The following is a 23,098-nucleotide window of genomic DNA, read 5'->3' on the forward strand; positions in this document are numbered from 1 at the left end:
AACTGGAATTTAAAAAATGGGCAGCATTTATTGAATGCTTAATGTTTGTTTTACAGAGTGCAGTGCTGTTTTAAATTTTTATATGCTGAATATGTTTTAAATAGGTTATAACTTTAAAGTTCAAAAAATAATTGCTATTTTTAATATGATAATTACTATTTTTAAATGTATAATTACAGTTCTTTCTCCTCAGTGGATTGATAAAACAAATAACTTAAATATAAATAACAAGTAGATGTCTCAGCACTGAATTACTCTATTAGAGTAGATCTCTTTAAGGGTGAATAGATCTCTTAAGATTTTAATGTTTATGATATTTTCCAGTAAACAAAAATCAGTTAAAATCTATTACTTTCCAGGTTTTTAAAAATTATTTAAGGGAATATTGGTTCCATATTTAAATAGAAATCAGTAAAAGTATTTATACATATCCTTCTACATATATATTTTTTCTTTTGCTAGGCAGAAGATGCTGATGAGGCTATGAGTAAATATCTGTCAGAAAAGTTAAAGCTGAAGGACAAATGGCTTGGAGTCTGGAAGACTAATCCTGAGTTATTCTTTGTGAAATATGAAGAAGCTTCTATCCCTTTTGTTGGTATACTGGTTGAGGTAAATAATTTTTACCTGATCTTTGTTCTTTTGAGTGAAATTATCAGTTCTTTTTATGACCAATATATGACCTTACTAATTTGTTGCTTTGATACTAAACAGAGATTGACAAAGTTTATGTCCATTTTAAGTTTCTAAGCAAATTCATAGCATAAAAAGAAGGTAAGGGGCGGCATTTACCTGTGCATGGTTAATCATTAAATGGAATCTAGCATATCAGACAGTATTTATTAGTTTAGTTTCAGTTGCTCAAATAACAAAAGTGCATTTCTTTTTTTTAATGTTTATTTATTTTCGAGGGAGAGAGAGAGAAGAAGGGACAGAGAGACAGGGAGACACAGAATCCAAAGCAGGCTCCAGGCTCTGAGCTGTCAGCACAGAGCCCGATGTGAGGCTCAAACTCAGGAGCGGTGAGATCACAACCTTATCCCAAATTGGATGCTTAACCAACTGAGCCACCCAGGTGCCCCTCATAAGTGCACTTCTTTAAAATTAGTAATTTAGGCTGTAATAGACTTGGGCCGCCTTTTCCCATCATTTCCCTTTAATCTTCATTTATCTGAATTATGAGGTTTAGTTAGATTAAGACAGAAACAATGGATCAGAAAACTGTTGGCAAAATTTGAAATTCTTCCTATGAAAAGGTACCCTTTTAGTATAATACATCAACTTCCAACCCTTCATCTGGTAAGACTTTACTTTTTAAAGTCTATTCTATAGGTTAAATATTGTGGCACATTTGATGTCATAAGTTTGATTCCCTTAGAGAATAATTGTCCTTGTACAGACATTAATATCTATAATCACAAATACCCTTGTCTCAGATATTTCAAATCTGTTCTTTTGGTCATTTAGGTGTTTTCTATACTACCACCACTTTATACCCATATTTTCCACATGATCCCATCCTCCCAAAATACTTATATAATAATTTTGGTTTTATCATATGCTCAGTGTTTACCTTCATAGACATATAATATTCACTTCATAGACAGATAAACTGTTTAGTATACTATGATTAATTTTCCTTACCTGGACATTTAGGAGTTTTCCTAGAGTTGATTACCTTATTTTTTAATTTCTTTTAGTTTTCTTACTAGTTTGTCTTCAAACTCTTCCCCAGTTATGTAAGTCTTCTCCACATAAACATGCCTATCAGTATCTTTTGCATCCTCTGATCTACAGCCTGGATTGGTGATTTCTAGACCTGATGGGCAACTGTCCTCTTGGGATCTCCCTCCATCATCATCTTAGGAGTTCCTTTTGCCATTCTCTTGTGCAAATAGCCTGTTTCCCAGAATTCTTATCTTTTTTCTTAATTTAGTCTCTCATTTTGGCTAAGGACCTTATCCCAACAGCTTGATGAGTAAGGACACAAAGAAGATAAAATTATTGTAATCTTGTGTGCTTGAAAATATCTTCACAGTGTCTTCATATTTATTTGAAAGATTGACTGGGTACATGATTCTAGGTACAACTTTATGACCAGAATTTGGAAAATACTCTTCATTTTTCCAGTGCTTCCAGGGTTGCTGATTGAGAAGCCAATGTCATCAAGTCTCCGATAATACCTATATATTTTTCTCTCTGAAAATTTGTAGGATTCTTCCTTTGTCCCCAGAGTCCTCCACCAATATGATAGCAAAGGAATTTTTTTAAATGTTTATTTATTTTTGAGAGAGAGAAAGAGAGAGACAGGGCATGAGCAGGGGAGAGGCAGAGAGACAGGGAGACACAGAATCCAAAGCAGGCTCCAGGCTCTGAGTTCTGAGCTGTCAGCACAGCCTGACACGGGGCTTAAACCCCCAAGATGTGAGAACATGACCTGAGCCAAAGTCAGGCACTTAACAGACTGAGCAACTCCGTCACCCCAATAGCAAAGGAATTTTTTAAAAGGTACATAAGGACAAGAGATAGTAAGGGAGATAATGGCAACAAAACTTAGAAGGGAAATAACAGATAAATAAGTGGCAACTGACAGTAGAGCTAAGAAAATTGAATTCTAAGTTGGTAGTAGGGAAGGTCAAAAAAACAACCTGATATACACTGCATAATGCGAAAGCTCCAGAATTGACTCTACTTAGATGTCTGGAAATGGGACCAAAGGTAGAGCTAAGAAAAATTGGTTGAAAGCTATTTAAGATACAGAGACTTCCACTTCCAGAAAGATGAAGTAGACATGATTTTTTGCTATTCTTCCTACCAAGTACAGCCAAAAAAAAGAAAAGAAAATAAGGAAAGAAAAGAAAAGAAACAAGAAAAAAACTCCACCTGGATTATATTAATATAAAACAAACATAAGACTCTAGAAGGTGAATAGAAGGCAGATTGGCTAGAGACCTCATGACCCAAGGAATGACATTATAGTGACTTTCCTTAGGTTTGCTTCATGTATCCTAGACTGGGTACCAGAGAAGCTGGCAACCTAGAAACACACAATAGGTATAGACCAAAATAAAATATTTAAAAAGCTCCCCACCTGCTCCCAGCAAAGGCCTACTTTCTCTAGCCAAAGGATCAGGAAAGGGACAGCCAAACACCACAGGAGAAAAAAACAAAACAAAACTGCTACCCCTCTCTCCCCACTGCGGGAAAAGCCTAAGTGAAGAGCCTAGACTTCCACTTTTTTCAAGTTTTAACAAGGAATCTGCAGTGACAGATGAATGGATAAAGACAGTGTGTGTGTATGTGATGGAATATTAGTAACCCATAAAAAAGAATGAAATCTTGCCACTAGTAGCAACATGGGTGGATCTAGAGAGTATGATGCTAAGTGAAATATGCCAGGGAAAAACAAATATTGTATGATTTCACTCACATGTGGAATTTAATAAAGAAAGCAAATGAAGAGAGGGGTGCCTGGGTAGCTCAGTTAGTTAAGTGTCTGATTCTTGATTGCATCTGATTCTTGATTTCATCTCAGGTCATGATCTCATGGTTCATGAGATTGAGCCAATGTCAGGCTTTGTGCTGACAGTGCAGACTGCTTAGGATTTTCTCTCTCTCTCTCTGCCCCTCCTCTGTTCTCATGTGCTCTCCCTCTGTCTCTAAATAAATAAATAAATAAATAAGTAAATAAGTAAGTAAGTAAGTAAGTAAACTAACTAAGTAACTAAAAAGAGAGAAAAAGAGAGAGGAAACTAATGAAGAAAGAAAACAAAAAAACCAAACTCAACTATAGAGAACAGATGGTTACCAGAGGGGAGGTGGGTAGAGGGATGAGTGAAATAGGTGGAGAGGATTAACACTTATCTTGATGAGCACGGATTAGTATATGGAATTGTTGAATCACTTTATTGTACACCAGAAACTCATATAACACTGTTAACTACACTGGAACAACAACAACAACAAAAGTAGGCTTTGAAAAATTATGTTATTTTATTTAATATTGATCTATAATTACTTTGTATGTGTGGTTGAAGAAATTATAAAATTTAAAAGAAGAAATTTTATAAGTAGATCATGTGTAAGGAAAAAAATCCTTGTGGTTTATTTTGATTTGTAACTACAGTTTTATAATATTTATCTTAGGTAATTTGTAAACCACGCCAAAGCTCATCATCTTGTTTCAAAGTCACTGTATCTGTGGCTGAGCCCTTTTCTTCTAACATTGCAAATATTCCAAGGGGTTTGGTCAATGAGATTTTGGAAGAACTAGAGCACAGTGTGCCTCTCTTGGAAGTGTACCCTGTTGAAGGACAAGATTCTGATAATCATGATATTGCTTTGGCCTTGGAAGTTGTAAGGTATTTGACCTTTTTACCTCTTAAAATTATAGATTCAAAAAGTTAATATGTAAGTACACATCACTTTATAATAGTTATTGATTTAATTTTTACTCCTAAATTCAATTCGTCCATGTTTTTTAAAGTTTGTTTTTTTGTTTATTTATTTTTTAAATAATCTCTATACCCAACATGGGGCTTGAGCTCATGACCCTGAGATCAAGATTCATATGCTCCACTGACTGAGCCAGCCAGGTGCCCCTGTCCATTTTTAATGAACATACTTATAACTCTTTTAAGCATTTTTTTGGAAGTATTATATACGTGCAATGAACAGTTTGCCATTGTTTTGATCTTGAATTTTCAAAAATTGATTTTAAAAACTTCTAGAGATAGTAACATTAAATTTTGTTCATATTTTAAGCATCTTAAATATATTAGATTTTATTTTTCACATGTAAAGACATTACAAATACTAGATGTCATCATCCACATTATGATTGCTTCTTACAAGTTGATACAATTTGAGAGAAGTTATCTATAAACATAATACAGAGTATTTTGGGGGCACATTTTTGTTTTTCTAACACTTCCCCCAGAATATACAAATCTGATTGTATCCTAAGTATTATTTCTTTGTTGAACAAAATCATAGCCAAAATCTAGAATTTTTGGAACCTGCATTTTACATTCCCACTTCAAGAAACATTATCTTATAAGTAACCTCAAGTAGAATCTAGATCACCTAATTTTTAAAGGCTTGATTTTAGGGTCCCCTGGGTGGCTCAGTCCATTAAATGTGTGACTCTTTTTTTTAAAATTTTTAAGTTTATTATTTATCTTTGAGAGAGAGAGAGAACATGAGCTGGGGAGGGGCAGAGAGAGAGGGGGAGGCAGAATATGAAGCAGGCTCCAGGCTGCCAGCACAGAGCCCAGCACAGAGCTCAAAACCATGAACTGCAAGATCATGACCTAAGCCTAAGTCGGCCACTCAACCGACTGAGCCACCCAGGCCCCCAGTGTCTGACTCTTTAGTTTGGCTTGGATCATGATCTCATGGTTTGGGAGTTCACGCCCCGCAATGGGCTCTGCTCTGACAGTTGCAGAGCCTGCTTGAGATTCTCTCTCTCCCTCTCTCTACCCTTCCCCACTTGCACTTTCTCTCTTTTGCAAAATAATTAAACTTAAATTTAAAAAAATGAAAGTTGATTTTAGTATTAGTTTACTGAAAGGGTATTAAAAATTTTTTTTTCTGGGGCATCTAGGTGCCTCAGTCAGTTAAGTGTCTGACTTTGGCACTGGTCATGATCTCGTGGTTTGTGAATTCAATCCCCACATCAAGCTCTGTGCTGACAGCTCAGAGCCGGGAGCCTGCTTTGGACTCTGCGTCTCCTTCTCTTTCTGCCTTTCCCCTGCTCATGCTCTATTTGTCTCTCTCTCAAAAATAAATAAAACATTTAAAAGAATGTTTTTCTTAGAATTCATATAAAGAATTCCAACATGAGAATGTCTTTTTAATTCTATATGTGGTACTGGCTCTTTTTGATCACTTTTTTATTAATTTGATTCATCATAGGTTTTTTTATGACTTTCTTTGGAGAGACTGGGATGATGAAGAAAGTTGTGAGAATTATACCGCTTTGATTGAAGAAAGAATTAATTTGTAAGTATAGTTAAAAACTTACTCAGGACATTATATAAGATAAACATTGTTAATTATGTTGATACTTTTCAGGTGGTGTGATATACAAGATGGAACCATACCTGGTCCTATTGCACAACGTTTCAAAAAAACTTTGGAGAAGTATAAAAATAAACGTGTTGAACTCATTGAGTATCAGAGCAATATTAAGGAAGATCCATCCGCAGCAGAGGCTGTTGAATGCTGGAAAAAATACTATGAGATAGTAATGTTGTGTGGATTATTGAAAATGTGGGAAGATTTACGCCTCCGGTAATAATTTGTTCCATTTTAAACAAAAAGATTACATGGTCATTCTTTTATCATGTCACTTAACTTGTCATATATGTTACTATGATTGAAGTAGATTATAAAATTAGATGTTCAATTTTGAGGTAAGAACAAACTACAACTACCAGTATTGGAAAATTATTTTTATATAACTGAATTCACTGAAATCATTGGAATTTCAGATTTAAAAAGTGTCCTCAATCTAGCTTTCCTTTATTTTTCATCTTTATCTTTTTGATTTTGGCCAGAGCCTAAGAAAAGAGGAGGCAGATCTCCACTACATATAGTATGCAAAGTAAAGGAAAAAGTTGATTAATTTGGCTGCCTCATAATTTCTTCTTTGCTAACCAACATTAGGTTGATAAGTTGTTTTTATGATAAATAAAACAATGTAGATTTAGCTAGCACCATTCTCCAGAGTACTTCAAAATATATTAAAATATTTTTACATTACTATGCCGTAAAGTATATATTTCTGTCTTTGTTTTAGATAGAGGAGAAACAGGAATACTTGCTTTATGGTTTTAAAATTAATGGAAAATTTTGAATGGAGCCAAAGAACTTCTGACTATTTCATACTAGATTGTTAAACGCCTTCTTATATGTTCTACTTGTACACATTTTTTGCCTTTTGAATTTTGAGCCACATTTTACTTGTCTAACAATTAACTTTTAACTAAATCTTTTCTTTTTGTATTTTCTTGACATATTTTTTTAATCATTAAAAATCCCAGTTAGTCCCTATTTTTAATGTTGTTTACAGGGATTCCTGTGTAACAAAACCTTGGGATTACTTTGGGAAATCAATGTAGATAAGATTTTTGAAATCTACTTATCTAGAAATCCAGATTCAACAAAAGTTGAATTTGAATACAAATTAACATCACTAGACTTTAGATTCTAATGGCATAGGGCCACATGGGGTTCTTTCATTTTAAAATTTATAATCACAAGAATCTAGGTCTGGAAGTGTTGGAATGAGTTAATTGGTCAATTATAAAATTTGGACAAAAAATTTAAAATATCCAGCTATTTGAAGACACTGTAAAATTACCAAAGCAGGCAGCAGCCAGAAAAGTTTATCCTTGGAATGGGTAAGAAACGGGGATTTGCTTTTCAGTCTGAAAATGATCACCAGTTCTCATAGCTCTGGCAGCAAAAAATGCAGTCCTACTATTACAAGGTGGCAAAGGACAGAGTTCAAGGCTGGCAAAACAGCTGGAAATTTAAATGGGATATCCTGAAAGAAGAAAGTTGCAAAAGGGGTCAGATCCAGAATTTGAGCATAAACTCTGCCCAAATTCTTGACTGACCACTAAACTATGCTAGCATTCGTGGGGGAGAGAAATTTTGGAACCATGCTTCAAAAAAAGTATGTAGTTGAAACATGGAGGTTAAAAGAACTGAACAGATATTTCAGCTGGATTTTGACCCCAGGCAAGATAATTGCCTGCTAGAATACAAGACTAACAATCTTCAGAAGAATATAACACAATCCAGAGTTATGACTATATATTTTCCAAAGTCTCTACTGTTCAACCACAAATTAATGGACATGCAAAGAAACCAGAAAATAGGATCCATACCCAGGAAGAAAGATAGTAAAATCAGACTTATCTAAAACTTCAAAGCAGCTATAATAAATATGTTCTAAGAATTATAAGAAAACTGGGTGCTAATAAGTAGACAGAAAATCTCAGCAGAGAAATGGAAACTAGAAAAGAACCAAATGTTTTCAGATTTGGCTCTGACATATAAAGAGCTTATGAGTTATCACTCCCATCCTGAAAACAAGAAAAAAGCTGAGGAAACTGAAAATGACTTTCTTGGATCCATAAGAAAACTGAGATCACACAGCAAACTGTTACCATAAAATCTGGGGAAAGAAGTAAATTCAGAGTCACAACCAAGATCTGCCTACCTGGAACAGATAACTCCCTAGAGCCATAAACTGTAAGAATACTTAAATGGATAATTTTGATAAACTGCTGGAGGTTAAATGTGGGCCAGTATGCAAGTGAGAAACTCCTGGTGGGCTGCAGTTCTTAGAGAGGCACCCTACTTCTCTGTGGGGTTTTGCCTCCAGGAATCTCACTAAGTTCTTGGATGAAAGGCCAAGAAAAATCCCACTATGCCCCTGGTTGGGGACAGGAAAACTTACCATTGTGAAATACATCCAGAACATCTCCATGACAAAGATTTATTTACCAGGGGAAAAGACTTTTCCAGAGCCTTTGCCCACCTAGGGAAAGGGCATTTCCTTAACTCCAACCCCCCTCTAGCCTTCCTCTCTGAGAAGAGGCCACTAAGAAACTCTTGTGAAGGTCACAGTCCATGGACATAGATCCATTAAAATACTAATATTTAATCATAAGATTATAGAACAATTTCTCTCCACCTTACCTTATAACACACCAGGCTAGGCTCCAGTAAAATAATGGAATTATAACTAAAAGAGCTACAAGACACAAACCTAGTCTGAAGAGGAGTTTTCAAAGGCACAAATATGGAAACCATAGGATTTTGAAACCTGTGATACCTATAGCTACAGCAATCAGTTTATCTCCTGGCCAGATTAATATAAAACCTTAGACTAAAAGCCTGTTTACTTCAGTTTTTATTAATCAATATATGATGCTTGGTTTTCCACAAAATATTATAAGACATGCTAAAAGGCAAGAAAAAATTAAGCCTGAGTAGAGGAAGCAAGCATCAGAACCAGACTCAGTTATGATCTTGTAATTAATCAGATGGAATTTAAAATAACTAATTAATATGTTAGTCTCTAATGAAAAAAGGACACAACATGCAAGAACAGATGAATAATGTAAGCATAAAATAGAAACTCAATGAATTAAAAGAAAATGCTGGAAATAAAAAATGCTGTAAATGAATATCTTTGATGGGTTTACTAATAGATGGGATGAAACTGAGGAAAGAAATCTGTGAGCTTGAAAGTATGTCAAAGAACCTTTTCAAACAAATGCAAATAGAAAAAAGAATGAAAAGACAAAACATCCAAGTAGTGTAAGACCATTTCAAAGGGTGCAGCATATGTGTAATTGGAATACCAGAAGAGAAAAAAAGCAAATGCAGCAGAAGAAATATTTGAATTAATAATGATGAGTGGTTTGAATTAAATAATTTTCCAAAATTAAATGCAGATACCAAATCATAGATCCCAGGAAGCTCAGGACACTGAGCAAGAATACCAAAAAATCTATATATAGGCATATCATATTCAAACTGAAGAAAACCATACAGAAAAAAACTGAGGGTGAAGAGATCAGCTTATCTATAGACTTGTTGTAAGAAACCATGCAAACAAGATGAGAGAGTATTTAAATATTCAAAGCATTGAAAGAAAGAACTACCAACCTAGAATTCTATGTCAAGTGAAAGTATTTTTCAAAAGTGAAAGGGTAATTGCTCTTTTAAACAAAAAGAAAAAAAAAAACCTAAGGGAATTTATCACCCTGCAAGGAAAATGAAAAGTTCTTTAGAGAGGAGAAAATTGTTAACGGTCAGAAACTCAGATCTATGTATAGAAAGGAAGAGCTTTGGAGAAAGCATAACTAAAGGTAAAGTCTTTTATTTGTCTTTATCTCAAGTGATTGAAAAGATAACTTTAAAGTAATATTAGTTATGATGGTATTGGGCGACAATAGTGTATGGATCAGTAAAATCCTTCACTATATATGAAGCAGTATAGTGTTTTTTAGAGGTAGGCTAAGATTAGTTTAAAATATATATTGCAGTCTATAAGGAAAACACTAATTTTTTAAAAATAATTGATGAGAATAGATGAAAGTGGAATCACAAAATGCTTAACTGTCACCAAAGGAGGCAGAAAAGGAGGGGAAAATAACAACAAATACAACAAACAAAACTATTAGAAGTATAGTAGGTATTAATTTGATTATGTCAGTAATCACTTGTTTTGTTTTTCTAAATTTTCATTTAAGTCATAGTTAAAGTATAGTGAACTAATGGTTTCAGAAGTAGAATTTAGTGATTCATCACTTACATTTTATTTACACCCAGTGCTCATCATAACAAGTGCCCTCCTTAATACCCATCACCTATTTAGCCCATCCCTCACCCACCTCCATTGTAACAGTAATCACTTCAAATGTAAATGGTCTAAATACATAAAAGATAGAAGTTATCAAAGTGGATAAAAACACCAGACCCGACTATATGTTATCTCTAAGAAATAAGCCTTTACCTTAAATGTAAAGGCTTAGAAATGTTAAAAGTAAAGGGTCAGAGAAAGATACTTCATGCTAACACGACCATTAAAAAGCTGAATTAACTATATTAGTTTCAGACAAAGCAGGCTTTGGAAAAAACTGATAGAAATGCAAGGATGCATAGAGAAATCCACTATTATATGTGGGAAACTTTGGCATCCCTTTTTCAAGAATGGATATATCAAGCATTAACAAGCAATAGAGGAGAATTCCTTAAATTGATGAACAACATCAACAAAAATTCTACAACTAACATTAATATTTAATGATGAGAAACTGGATGTTTCTCCCCTAATAAGGCAAGGATATTTTTTCCTCATTACTCCTATTTAATGTCATGCTGGAAGTCCTAGATAATGCAACAGGACAAGAAACGGAAATACTAGATATACAGAAGGAAGAAAGAAATAAAAGTCTTTGCAGGTGACATAATTGTGTGCATAAAAAATCTCAGAGAATCATCATCACATCATCAACAACAACAAAACCCTGGAACTAATAAGTATAGCAAGGTTAATAGTAGTTTTTTTATATACCAGTAACAAGGATTTGAAATTTTAAAAATATCATAATAAAGCAAAAAAATGAAATACTTAGGTACAGATCTAATAAAATATATATAGAATCCATATGTGGAAAACTACAAAACTATGATGACAGATAAAAATGTAAATAAATGGAGAGATATTCTCTGAATGGATTGGAAGAGTCAATATTGTTTATATGTCAGTTCTTCCCAAATTGATGTGTAGATTCAATGCAATCCTAACGAAAATCCCAGCAGGCTATTTTGTAGGTATTGACTATTGCTAAAATTCATACGGAATGGCATGAAGCCTACAATACCTAACAGAGTGCTGAGGAAGAATAAACAGGGAGCATTCATATTACCCACTTTTAAAGCCTATTATAAAACTACAAGAATCAAGAAAGCCTGGTATTAGTGATCACGTAGATCAATGGAACAGAATAGAGTCCATAAATAGATCCACACAAATATAGTTGACTGATCTTTGACAAAGGGGCAAAGAAAATTCAATGGAGAAAGAGTATTATTTTCAACAAATGGTGCTATATAGTAATTTAACATCCATATACAAAAAGATGAACCTAAACACAGGCCTTACATGTTCACAAAAACTAACTGAAAGCAATCTATAGACCTAAAAGTAAAATAAAACTAAGACTTTTAGAATAAAACATAGAAGAAAAAGTAAGTGAACTTGGGTTGGCAATGAATTCTTAGATAAAACACTGACAGTATGATCTGTGGAAGAAAAAAAATTGAGAAATTGGACTGTATTAAAATTAAAAACACTCTGTGAAAGACACTTTTAAGAGAATTAAAGCCAAAAATTTGAAGATAACATTTGTAAAACACATATCTGATAAAAGACTTGTATTATCTAAGATATACAAAGATCTCTTAAAGTTCATTCTGAGTAACAGCCCAATTAAAAATGGGACAAACATTCTGAACAAACACCTCACCAAACAAGATATATAACTGGTAGAAAAAAAGAAAGAAAGAAAGAAGGAAAGAAACAAAGAAACAAAGAAACAAACAAAGAAAGAAAAGAAAAGCCTATAAAAAGATGCTCAAAATTATTTTGTCATTAGGGAACTGCAAATTAAAGGAATGGGATACCATCACTTACCTATTAGGATGGTTAATATCCAAAACAGAAACTAAAACAGAAATAAACAAAAACCCTGACAATATCAACTGCTGACAGGGGTGTGGAACAAGAACTTGCCTTTCTTGTTGATCAGAATGCAAAAACAGTATAGCTTCTTTGGAAGACAGTTTGGCGGTTTCTTAAAAGCTAAATGTGGTCTAAGCATATGAGCCTAGCAATAGTAAGGGATAGTGCTTGCTACTAGTTGGTATTTCCCCAACTAAGTTGAACTTGCATCCACATAAAAACCTGCACAGAAATAAAAAGGATTACTAAGGAATACTCTGAGCAATTACATGCCAACAAATTAGATCACCAGATCAAGTGGACAAATTCCTGAAAAGATTCAATCTACCCAAACTGACTCAAGCCAAAACATAAAACCTGAGTGGACCTATAGCAAGTAAGGAGATTGAATTAGAAAATTAAAAACTACCCACAAAGAAAAACCAAAGACCAGATGTCTTCACTGGTGAATTCTACCAAACATTTCAAGGATTAACACCAATTACTTATAAACTTTCAAAATAGAAGGGAATACTTACCTAACTCATTCAGTGAGGCCACTATTAGGCTAATACAAAAACTACAAAGACATCGCAAGAAAAAAAACAACCCTATAGAATAATATCCCTTATGAATATAGATGCAAAAGTCTTCAGGAATATGCTAACAAACTGAGTCTAGCAACACATTAAAAGGATCAGGCACTAAGACTAAGTGGGATTAATCCCAGGGTTGTAAAATTTGTTTAACATATAAAAACAAATCAATATAACACACCATATTAATAGAATAAAATACAAAAGCCACACCTTAATACAGAAAAAGAATTTGACAAAATTCAACACTTTCACCATAAAAATTCTCAAAAATCTTGGGATAGAAGCGATCTTTCTTAACCTGTTCAAAGCCTTCTCTGAAAGACCTTTAAGTTAATCATAGTTAGTGGTGAAAGAATGGATGTTTCCCTCCTAAGATCAGGAAGATCTTAAGGAAAGAAGACAAGGAAGAAGACAAGAATGTCCACTCTTACCACCTCTGTTCAAATAGTAATAGAGGGGGGCGCCTGGGTGGCTTAGGTCATGATCTCGTGGTTCGTGGGTTCGAGCCCCGCGTCAGGCTCTGTGCTGACTGCCAGCTCAGAGCCTGGAGCCTGCTTCAGATTCTGTGTCTCCCTCTCTCTCTGACCCTCCCCTGCTCACGCTGTCTCTCTCTCTCCTAGAAATAAATAAAACATTAAAAAAAAATTAAAAAAAGAAAAAAAAACAACAAATAGTACTAGAGGTTCCAGACAGAGCAATAGACAAGAAAAAGAAAAGCTATCCAGATTGGAAAGGAAGAAGTAATAAAATTATCTCTATTTGCAGATGACATGATCTTGTACACAGAAAAATAATGAAATACTGCTCAGCAATATAAACAAAATGATACACAAAATAACACGATGGATCTCAACATGGACTGAGTGAAAAAAGCTAGACACAAAAGAGTACTTCATATATGTTTTCACTTTAAAAATATTATTTAAAAATTCCAAGAAAGGGTTATCTAACGACAAAGTAGATTAGTGGTTGCCTGGGCATAGGTGTGGAGGATTGACTGCAAAGATGCACAAAGGAACCTGTCAGTGTGATGGGAATGTTCTGTATCTTGATTATTGTGATTGAGTTAAATGAGTGCACACATTTGTGAAACCTCATGGCATGGTTTACTTAAAATGAGTGTCTGTCGTGTAAATTATACCTTGATAAATATGACTTAAAAAACGCTAAACATACTTTTGATTTTTAAAACTAGGATTGCATGATAAACTACTGTATTTTGTGAACATAGGATGCTGTACTCTGAGCAGCTAGTGATCAGGTACATGGTGAAGAAACGGGCAAGTAGTTCTCTTTCTCAAGATCATAACTACTTGCTTAAATAGGTATAAAAACACGGACTCGGTTTACTTTTGAAATGTTTAAGGAAAACTTTGTAGATTAAAAATATTGGTATTAAGGCTACATCCCATTTGTATCAAATAATAATGTGCTTCAGAGAACTCAAAATATGACACCTAAGGATTTTAGTAAATCTACATCTATTGGAAAAGGAGTGTCCCTTTCGGCTGATAGTAATGATAAAAGTTAGACTTTTTTTCTTTTGATGACACTTAGCATGATTAAGTAATAGGAAGCAGGAATTGTAAATTTTCAGGTTAATTTAATCATAAATAAATGTTTTCAACTCTAGAGTTCATGGACCTTTCTTTCCAAGAATCCTGAGGCGCAGGAAGGGAAAAAGAGATTTTGGAAAGACTATAACACATATTGTGGCAAAAGTGATGACTACTGACATGGTAAGAAATACACTTGGTCCCTGTTTGTTCATTTAAGTTGTAGCTGCATATAATCAGAAAAGAAGCTCTTTGAGGGTAAGATTCTTGTCTAACATTAATGCTTTGTTTCTCCCACTTCAGTGATTGGCATATAATAGGTATTAAACAAATATAAACGACTATTTAATGAATATAGACCTTGCTCCTGGGTGCTATGTTAGTAGCTATGGGAAGGATAGGGGACAAATATGAGAAAGACTGCATTTGAGGGAGACACAACTTTGAACCAGATCCACAGTCTTGCATACATTTGAGAAGCTTGAATTACAGTGGAGATATGGACACATAAATAGGCAATTATAGTTACAACACAGAATGATAAAAGCTATGATAGGAGGATGTATATAGGATGTACATAGGACAGATATAAGTTAGAATTAAGAATTCTGGCAATACTAGCTGGAGAAATAACTCAGCAGAAACCTGAAAGATGAGCATAAATTTTACTAGCCCAAGAGGGAAAAATGTTTTAAGTCAAGGAGTAAATATTTCCATCTTACTTGATGGCTCCCTAGCATTTCACACCTCTCTCCTTGAAATATCCTTTTTTTTTTTGTCTTCTGTTACTATCCTGGTTTTCATTCTCTGTAGTTTTTTTTTTCCTCTTCTGTCCTCTAAATATTTGGTACTTACTTTTTTTGGCACTATGTATTTTCCCTAAGTGATTTATTTGATCTCTTCCTGTGACTTTGATTACATATACTGATAATCTAAAATGTGTCTCCATAGCCCAGATTTTTGTTCTTAGTCCAAGACATATATGTCCTAATGCCTGTTGCTCATTACCACTTAATTTTCTCGTAAGTACGTCTACTTAAATGTCCACAATTAAATTCACGATCTTGTCCATTGGCCTGTTTGTATTCTAGATCTCTCTATTCCAATAAATGGCACCACCATCTATCCAGCTGCTAGTCACAATTTTCTGAGAATTATCCTAATCATATCCTTCATATATCCACTTCTATTCTCCTTCACTAACTCAACATCCTGGTGTACACCATGCTGTTTCACAGAGCTACTCACATCCTTCAGGTCTCAATTTAAGTATTTCCACAGAAAAAGGCTTTCTCAACCTTCGAGAATACATTACACTGTCTTTCCCACAGTACCTTGCATTTTCCCTTATCGTTACATACTTAATATTTTTTGTGGCTGTCTATAAAATGTCTGTCTCTTTTATAAGAACATGAGCTTCTTGAGAGCAAGTTGTGTTATGTTTACCATTCATCCAGTCACCTAGCATGATGTTTAGCACATGGTAGGTACTTAGCACTTTTGTTGAATTAGTAAATGAGTGTATATTTGACAAGAGTATGTGGTATATATGAGGAATGGAAAGAAGTGCAGCAAAGATGGTGCTTAACACCTAAGAGGAGAGTAGTGAGAGATAAAGTTGGCTTATTAGCCTGGTCTTGTCTACTATCCTACCCATTTTTATTATTTTCAGCAAAATTTAATTTTCTTTTAATTGCTTATTGCATCAGATTATTCAATAACATTAATTATTCTACCAACTATCTTTGTAAAAATCTTTATAAGAAGTAAGGTATAAAAAAAAGTAAGGTATAGATTCTGATTCTCTCTCCAGCCTCATTTTACCATATTTATTTTTACTTATCTTTTTTTGAATGTTGCTTATTTTTGAGAGGACGAGTAGAGAGAGGGGGACCAAAGTGGTCTCTGTGCTGACAGTAGAGAGCCCTATGTGAGGCTTGAGCTCACGAACGGTCAGATCATGATCTGAGCCAAAGTCAGACACTTATCTGACTGAGCCACTCAGGCACCCCTCCTTTTATTTTGTTTTTAAATCTGTTTCTGGTTTTATTTTCCTATGTGAGAGTGAGAAATTTCTTTGATTTCTATCTTGTAGTTTGCAACCCTGTCTTCATTTGTGTAAGTAAATACCCATGAACTTCGCAGGCCTGGATAATGTGAGAAAGACTCCTCTGAGACAGCAGCATCATCAACTTCCACTTTGCTTAGATCTTTTGTCTTAGATTTACTGTTGAGGTGGACAAAATCGTATAATTTGATAGTTATCAGAGCTATGTACGTGACATTTACCCTTCTTAACTTTGAGGACTCTTTACTCAAAGTTCTTCCTGCTCTACGTTCTCTTCTGAAACAATTTTATCCGTGCCCCATCATTTCTCTGTTGGTGATCTTCACAAGTACTGTAGTAAAAGACATGGACTTTGTAGTCAGATAGCCCAGGGTTTAAGTAGCCAGTCTGAGACCACTTAATAACTATGTAATCTTGGGCAAGCTGCCTAACTTATGAGCCTCAATTTCCTTATTTGCAGAGTGCTTTAAAAAGAGAGGTAAATGGCAAGATTTCATTCTGTTTATGGCTGAATAATATTCATATATATATATATATGGGACATTCATATGTACATGAATATATATATATATATTCATATATATATCCCAAGCTTTTGGACAGCCAAGTGGACACTTGATCTGCATCCATAATTTGGCTATTGTAACTAATGCTGGTATAAACATAGGAGCGAGATAATACAATGCTAAGTGAAATAAATCAGTCAAAGACAAATACCATATGATTTCACTCATATGGAATTTAAGAAAAAAAAAACAAATGAACAAAGGGTAAAAAAAGAGAAGGACAAATCAAGAAGCAAACTCTTAATTATAGAGAATAAACTGATGGTAACTGGGGGGAAAGGGGGATGGGTGAAATAGGTGATGAGGATGAAGGAGTGCATTTGTGATGAGCACGGGCTGGTGTATGGAAGTGTTGAATCGTTATATTGTACACCTAAAACTAATATTACACTGTATGTTAACTAACTGGAATTTAAATAAAAACTTAAAAAGCTCCCCAAAATAGAGAGAGAGATCAAAACTGTATATTATGCTGATTAAGACCATGGGCTCTGAAGCCAGACTTCCTAGATTCAGACTCTGGCTTTGCCACTTACTAGTTATGTGATTTTCAACAAGTTATTTACCTGTCTGTGCTTTAGTTCCTCATTTATAAAGTGTATGTGTTTCTTATTTATATTTTATATGTGAAGATTAAATGAATTCATATTTGTAATATGTTTAGAATATGCCTGGTATGTAGTAAGTACTCAGTAAATGTTTAGTAGGAAACTAAACTACCACCACCACCACCACTATCTTATAGGAGCTCTTGAGGATGATACGAGACGTTATCCTAGTAGTGCCTGGCACACAGTGATTTTTCAGTAAATTTATTCTTTTTTTCTCTTTCCCTTTCTTGCTTGTATTCGCTGCTGACCAACATCACTACTTGTCCTTATAAGCATCTTTACCTCGCTGTCTCAGCAACATACAGCACTTCTAATGAACTTACTGTCTTTTGAACACAGCCCATCCCTAGTCCTTCTGTATTCTTTATCCACTTACTGTCATAAATGTCCTTTCAGTCAACCAAATTAAATATTAGTCCCTACCTCTTCATTTATTCTCCAAGTTCTCAATTGGGATGACTGTTTTTAGGTTTAGAACACTCTGGGTTTTCTTTATTTATTATTATTTTTTAAAAATTTTTATTTTTATTTATTTTTTACATTTAAATTCAAGTTAGTTAACATCCAGTGTAGTATTGGTTTCAGGAGAGAACCCAGTAATTCATCACTTACATATATTACCCAGTGCTCATGCCAACAAGTGCCCTCCTTAATGTCCATCACCCATTTAGCCCATCCCCCATCCATCTCCCCTCAGCCACCCACAGTTTGTTCTCTGTATTTAAGAGTCTCTTATGGTTTGCCTCCCTCTCTGTTTTTATCTTATTTTTTCTTCCCTTCCCCTATGTTAGCTGTGTGTTTCTTAAATTCCACATATGCAGTGAGTGAGATCAGACAATATTTCTCTTTCTCTGTTTGGCTTATTTTGTTTAGCATGATACAGTATAGTTCCATCCACATTGTTGCAAATGGCAAGATTTTATTCTTTTCAATTGCTGCATAATATTCCAATGTGTGTGTGTGTGTGTGTGTGTGTGTGTGTGTGTGTGTGTGTACCACATTTTTATCCATTCATCAGTCGATGGACATTTGGGCTCTTTCCATACACTCTATAGCTTTACAATCATTCCTGGCAAAAATAAGAAGCATTTGTTCCAGTGCCTAAACTAAACATTAAACATTTTCTCAGGTCTAGGAGAAAGAGAGGCATCCCATTCCAAATTGTCTTTTCAAGACCACATGTAGCCAAAGTAATACTGAAAAAGAAAACCAAAGTGAGAGGCTTTGGTGCATTTGTTGGTATACAGTTATTCATATTTCCTTATAATGCTTTTTATTTCTGTAAGGTCAGTAATAATGTCCTCACTTTCATTTCTGGTTTGAGTTATTTCAGTTTTCTCCCCCTGTTTTTAAGTCAGTTTAGCTGAAAGCTTCTCAATTTTGCTGAGCTTTTCAAAGAATAAACTTTGGATTTCATTAATTCTATTGGGTTTTTTCTTCTCCATTCAATTTACCTCTTCTCTAATCTTTATTTCCTATCTTCTCTTGGCTTTGAATTTAACTTGTTCTTTTCCTAGTTCTTTAAGATGTTAAGTTAGGTTTTTGATCTGAGATTTTTTTTTAATGTAGGCACTTATTGCCATAAATTTCACTCTGAACTCTGCTTTCAGCATCCCATAAATTTTGGGATGTTGGTTTTTATTTTCATTCATCTCAAAGCATTTTATAATTTTCTTTGGGATTTTTCCCCTGACCCATTTGTTGTCTAAGAGTGGGTTGTTTTATTTCCACATGCTTGTTAATTTTCTAGTATTCCTGATGTTGTCAATTTCTAACTTAATTCCATGTGATCAGGGAAGATAATTATTGAGACTTGTTTTGTGGCTTAACATATGGTGTATCTGGAGAATGTTATATGTGCACTTAGAGAAGAGTATGTATTCTTCTGTGTTGGGTTCTGTATATATGTTTAGGTCTATATATGTGTGTCAGATCTACCTAAGTTACAGTGTTAAGTCCTCTATTTTCTTACTGATCTTCTGTCTAGATGTTCTAATCATTATTGTAAGACGAGTATGGAAATCTCCAACTGTTGCTGCTGAACTATTTCTCCCTTTAATTCTGTTAATGTTTGCTTCAGATATGTTGGGGCCTTCATTGTTTGGTGTATATATGCTTATTACATATTCTTGATGAATTAAATTTTTTTGTCAATAAATGATGTCCCTTTTAGTCTCTGGTAACAGTTTTTGGTTTAAAGTTTATTTTGTTTAATATTAATATAACCACTGTAGTTCTCTTTTGTTTATTATTTGTATGGAATACCTTTTTCTGTACTTTCAGTATTAATCTATTTCTGTCTTTGGATATAGTGATTCCCTTGGAGAGATCATATAGTTGGGTCATATTTCTTTTTTTTAATGTCTATTTATTTATTTTGAGAGAGAAAGCGTACATGCAAGCTGGGGAGGAGCAAAGAGAGGGAGGGAGGTGGAGAGAGAGAGAGAGAGAGAGAGAGAAATCTCAAGCAGGTCTGTGCCACCAACACAAATTCATGAACCATGAGACCATGACCTGAGCTGAAACTAAGGGTCAGATTCTTAACCAACTGAGCTACCCAGGTGCCTGCATCATATTTCTTTATCTATTCTACCAATCTCCTGCCTTTTAATTGGTAATCTTAATCTGTTTACATTTGAAGTGACTACTGATATGGAAGCATTTACTTCTGCCATATTGCAATTTTTTTTCTGTATGTCATATTCTTTTGTGTTTGATTTTTTCTAGTGCATTGGTTCATTCACTACTTATTTCCTTTCTGTATATATTTTAGTTATATTCTTAGTGGTTACCACAAGGATTACAATTAACACCCCAAATTTATAACAATCTACTTTTGATTGATTCCAACTCAGCTTCAATAGCATATAAGTACTCTGCTCCTGTATAGCTCCATTTCCCCCTTTATGTTGCTATTGTCATAAATTAAATCTTTATACATCATATGCTCGTTAACATGGATTTATATTTATTGTTTAATGCATTGCTTTTTAAAGTAATATAGGAATCAAAAAGAAGAGTTACAAACCAAGATTAAAATATCACTGGCTTTATGTTTAACAATGTAGTTACCTTTACTGTAGTATTTCTTCATATGGCTCAAGTTACTATCTAGTGTCCTTTTCCTTCAGTCTGAAAGACTCCCTTTAGCATGTCTTGTAGGGAAGATCCAGTTTTTGTTTATCTGTCAGTGTCTTAATTCTTCATTTTGTTTTGTTTTGTTTTTGAAGGGTAGTTTTGCTATATAGAGAATTCTTGATTGACAGTACCCACCCCCTACCTTAAACATGTCCCACTGCTTTCTGGTTTCCATGGCTTCTGTTAAGAAATCAGTTGTTATGGGGCACCTGGGTGGCTTAGTCGGTTAAGCGTCCAACTTTCACTTAAGTCATGATCTCGTGGTTCGTGGGTTCGAGCCCTGCATCGGGCTCTGTGCTGACTGCCAGCTCAGAGCCTGGAGCCTGTTTCAGAGTCTGTGACTCCCTCTCTCTCTGACCCTCTCATGCTCACGCTGTCTCTCTCTCTCTCCTAGAATTAAAAAAAAAAGAAAGAAAGAAAGAAAGAAAGAAATCAGTTGTTACTCTTATTGCCAATTCCTTGTTTATTTTGGATTGTTTCTCTCTCACCATTTTCTTTGTTTTAACTTTCAACAGTTTGATTATGTGTGTTGGTTTGGATCTTTTTGTGTTTATCCTACTTGATATCCATTAAGTTTCTTGGATGTGTAGATTCACATCTTTCAACAATTTTGGAAAGTTTTCACCCATTATTTCTTCAAATATTCTTTTTCTCCTTTCTCTCTTTGCCTTCTGGGACTCCTGTAATAGATGTATTTTTATTCCTGATGGTATACCACTGGTCCCTTCAACTTTGTTCATTTTTCTTTATACTTTTTTCTTTCTGTTCCTCAGACTACATAATTTTAATTGTCCTGTTGATTCTTTCTTCTTCTCACTCAAATCTGATGTCAAACCTCTCTAGTGAGTATTTTTATTTCATCTATTGTAATTTTCAGCAATAGAATTTATATTTGGTTCCTTTTCATAGTTTTATCTCATTATTACTATTATTTTTAATGTTTTTATTTATTTATTTCTGAGAGAGAGAGAGAGAGAGAGAGAGAGAGAGAGAGAAGACAGTGTGAGCAGGGGAGGGTCAGAGAGGAGGGAGATACAAAATCCAAAGACAGGTTCCACGCTCTAGCTGGTTGTCAGCACAGAGCCCAATGTGGGGCTCAAACCCACGGACCATGAGATCATGACCTCAGAGGAAGTTGAATACTTAACCGACTGAGCCACCCAGGAGCCCCTATTATTATTATTTTAATTCGAGAGATAGAGCTTGCGAGCAGAGGAGAGGGACAGGGGAAGGGAGAGAAAGAATCCCAAGCAGGTTCCACATTCAGCGCAGAGCCTGATGCAGGGCTTGATCCCATGACCCTGGAATAATGACCTAAGCCAAAATCAAAAGTTGGATGTTCAACTGACTAAGCCACCCAGGTGCCCCATAATTTTATATCTTTATCAATCTTCTCTGTATGTTCACACATTGTCCTTTTGGTTCCTTTAGTTCTTTGTCCCTGGTTTCTTTTAGCTCTTTGAACATATTTAAGACAGTTGTTAACATTTTTGTCTGATAAATCCAAGGGCTTATCTGGGCTTCTTCAGAGATGGTTTCTGTCAATCTTTTTTTTTCCTGTAAATGGGCCATAGTTTCCTATTTCTTCAAAAGTCTTGTAAAATTTTTTTGTTGAAAATTGGTTATTTTGAGTATTATAATATAATAACTCTAGAAATCAGAGTCTACCCTATCCCCAGGGTTGCTTTATTAATTGTTGAGGACTGCAATTGTCTGTATGGTTAGTAAATCTTCCAAACTCTTTTGCAAAAGCTGTATTTCTTTTTGTGTGTGTCTATTCACAGTCTATTATGTAATCTCAGCAGGTAGCCAGAGACCTGACAGAGATTTCCATAAACACCTACAGCCAAAATACAAAAGCAAAACCAAAAATACCTGTACTCACAGTGATCTTGTTTCTGCCTCCAGGATATCGGTGCAAATGCTCTTGCCATCAGTGTAGGACCAAACTGTGGCTAAATTCAGTAAACACAACTCAAAGATTACCACCTCATGTAACCTTTCAGCACTTGACATCATCAACTACTTCCTCCTTTTTGACATCTTGGTCTCCTGATTTTCTCACCACCTCTTTGGCTACTCCTCAGCTTTGAAATCTTCATTTATTTCTCCTTATTCTTTAGGTTTTTTTTTAAGTTTATTGATTTCAGCAATCTACACCAAACATAGGGCTCAAACTCACAACCCCAAGATCAAGAGCCACATACTCTACCGACTGAGCCAGCCAGGTACTTCTGTGCCTATTCTTTAAAAGTTCCTCAGTGTTCTGTCCCAAAGTGCTATCTTTCTTTTTTATATAGTCTTACAGCT

General features: G+C 34.7%; 1 protein-coding gene across 1 annotated transcript in view; it reads left to right on the forward strand.

The window, feature by feature from the left end:
- SHCBP1L (SHC binding and spindle associated 1 like) overlaps positions 1-23,098 on the forward strand; it is a 31,332-nt gene that overhangs the window by 2,005 nt on the left and 6,229 nt on the right. The window contains exons 2-6 of the mRNA XM_039253001.1: positions 463-612; positions 4,147-4,361; positions 5,917-6,003; positions 6,076-6,294; positions 14,483-14,588. Coding sequence (XP_039108932.1) covers positions 463-612; positions 4,147-4,361; positions 5,917-6,003; positions 6,076-6,294; positions 14,483-14,588 — 777 coding nt within the window. The remainder of the gene's footprint in view (positions 1-462; positions 613-4,146; positions 4,362-5,916; positions 6,004-6,075; positions 6,295-14,482; positions 14,589-23,098) is intronic.

The sequence above is a fragment of the Hyaena hyaena genome, unplaced genomic scaffold (assembly GCF_003009895.1).
Source record: "Hyaena hyaena isolate Hyena2069 unplaced genomic scaffold, ASM300989v1 scaffold_439, whole genome shotgun sequence".
NCBI classification, from domain to species: domain Eukaryota; kingdom Metazoa; phylum Chordata; class Mammalia; order Carnivora; family Hyaenidae; genus Hyaena; species Hyaena hyaena.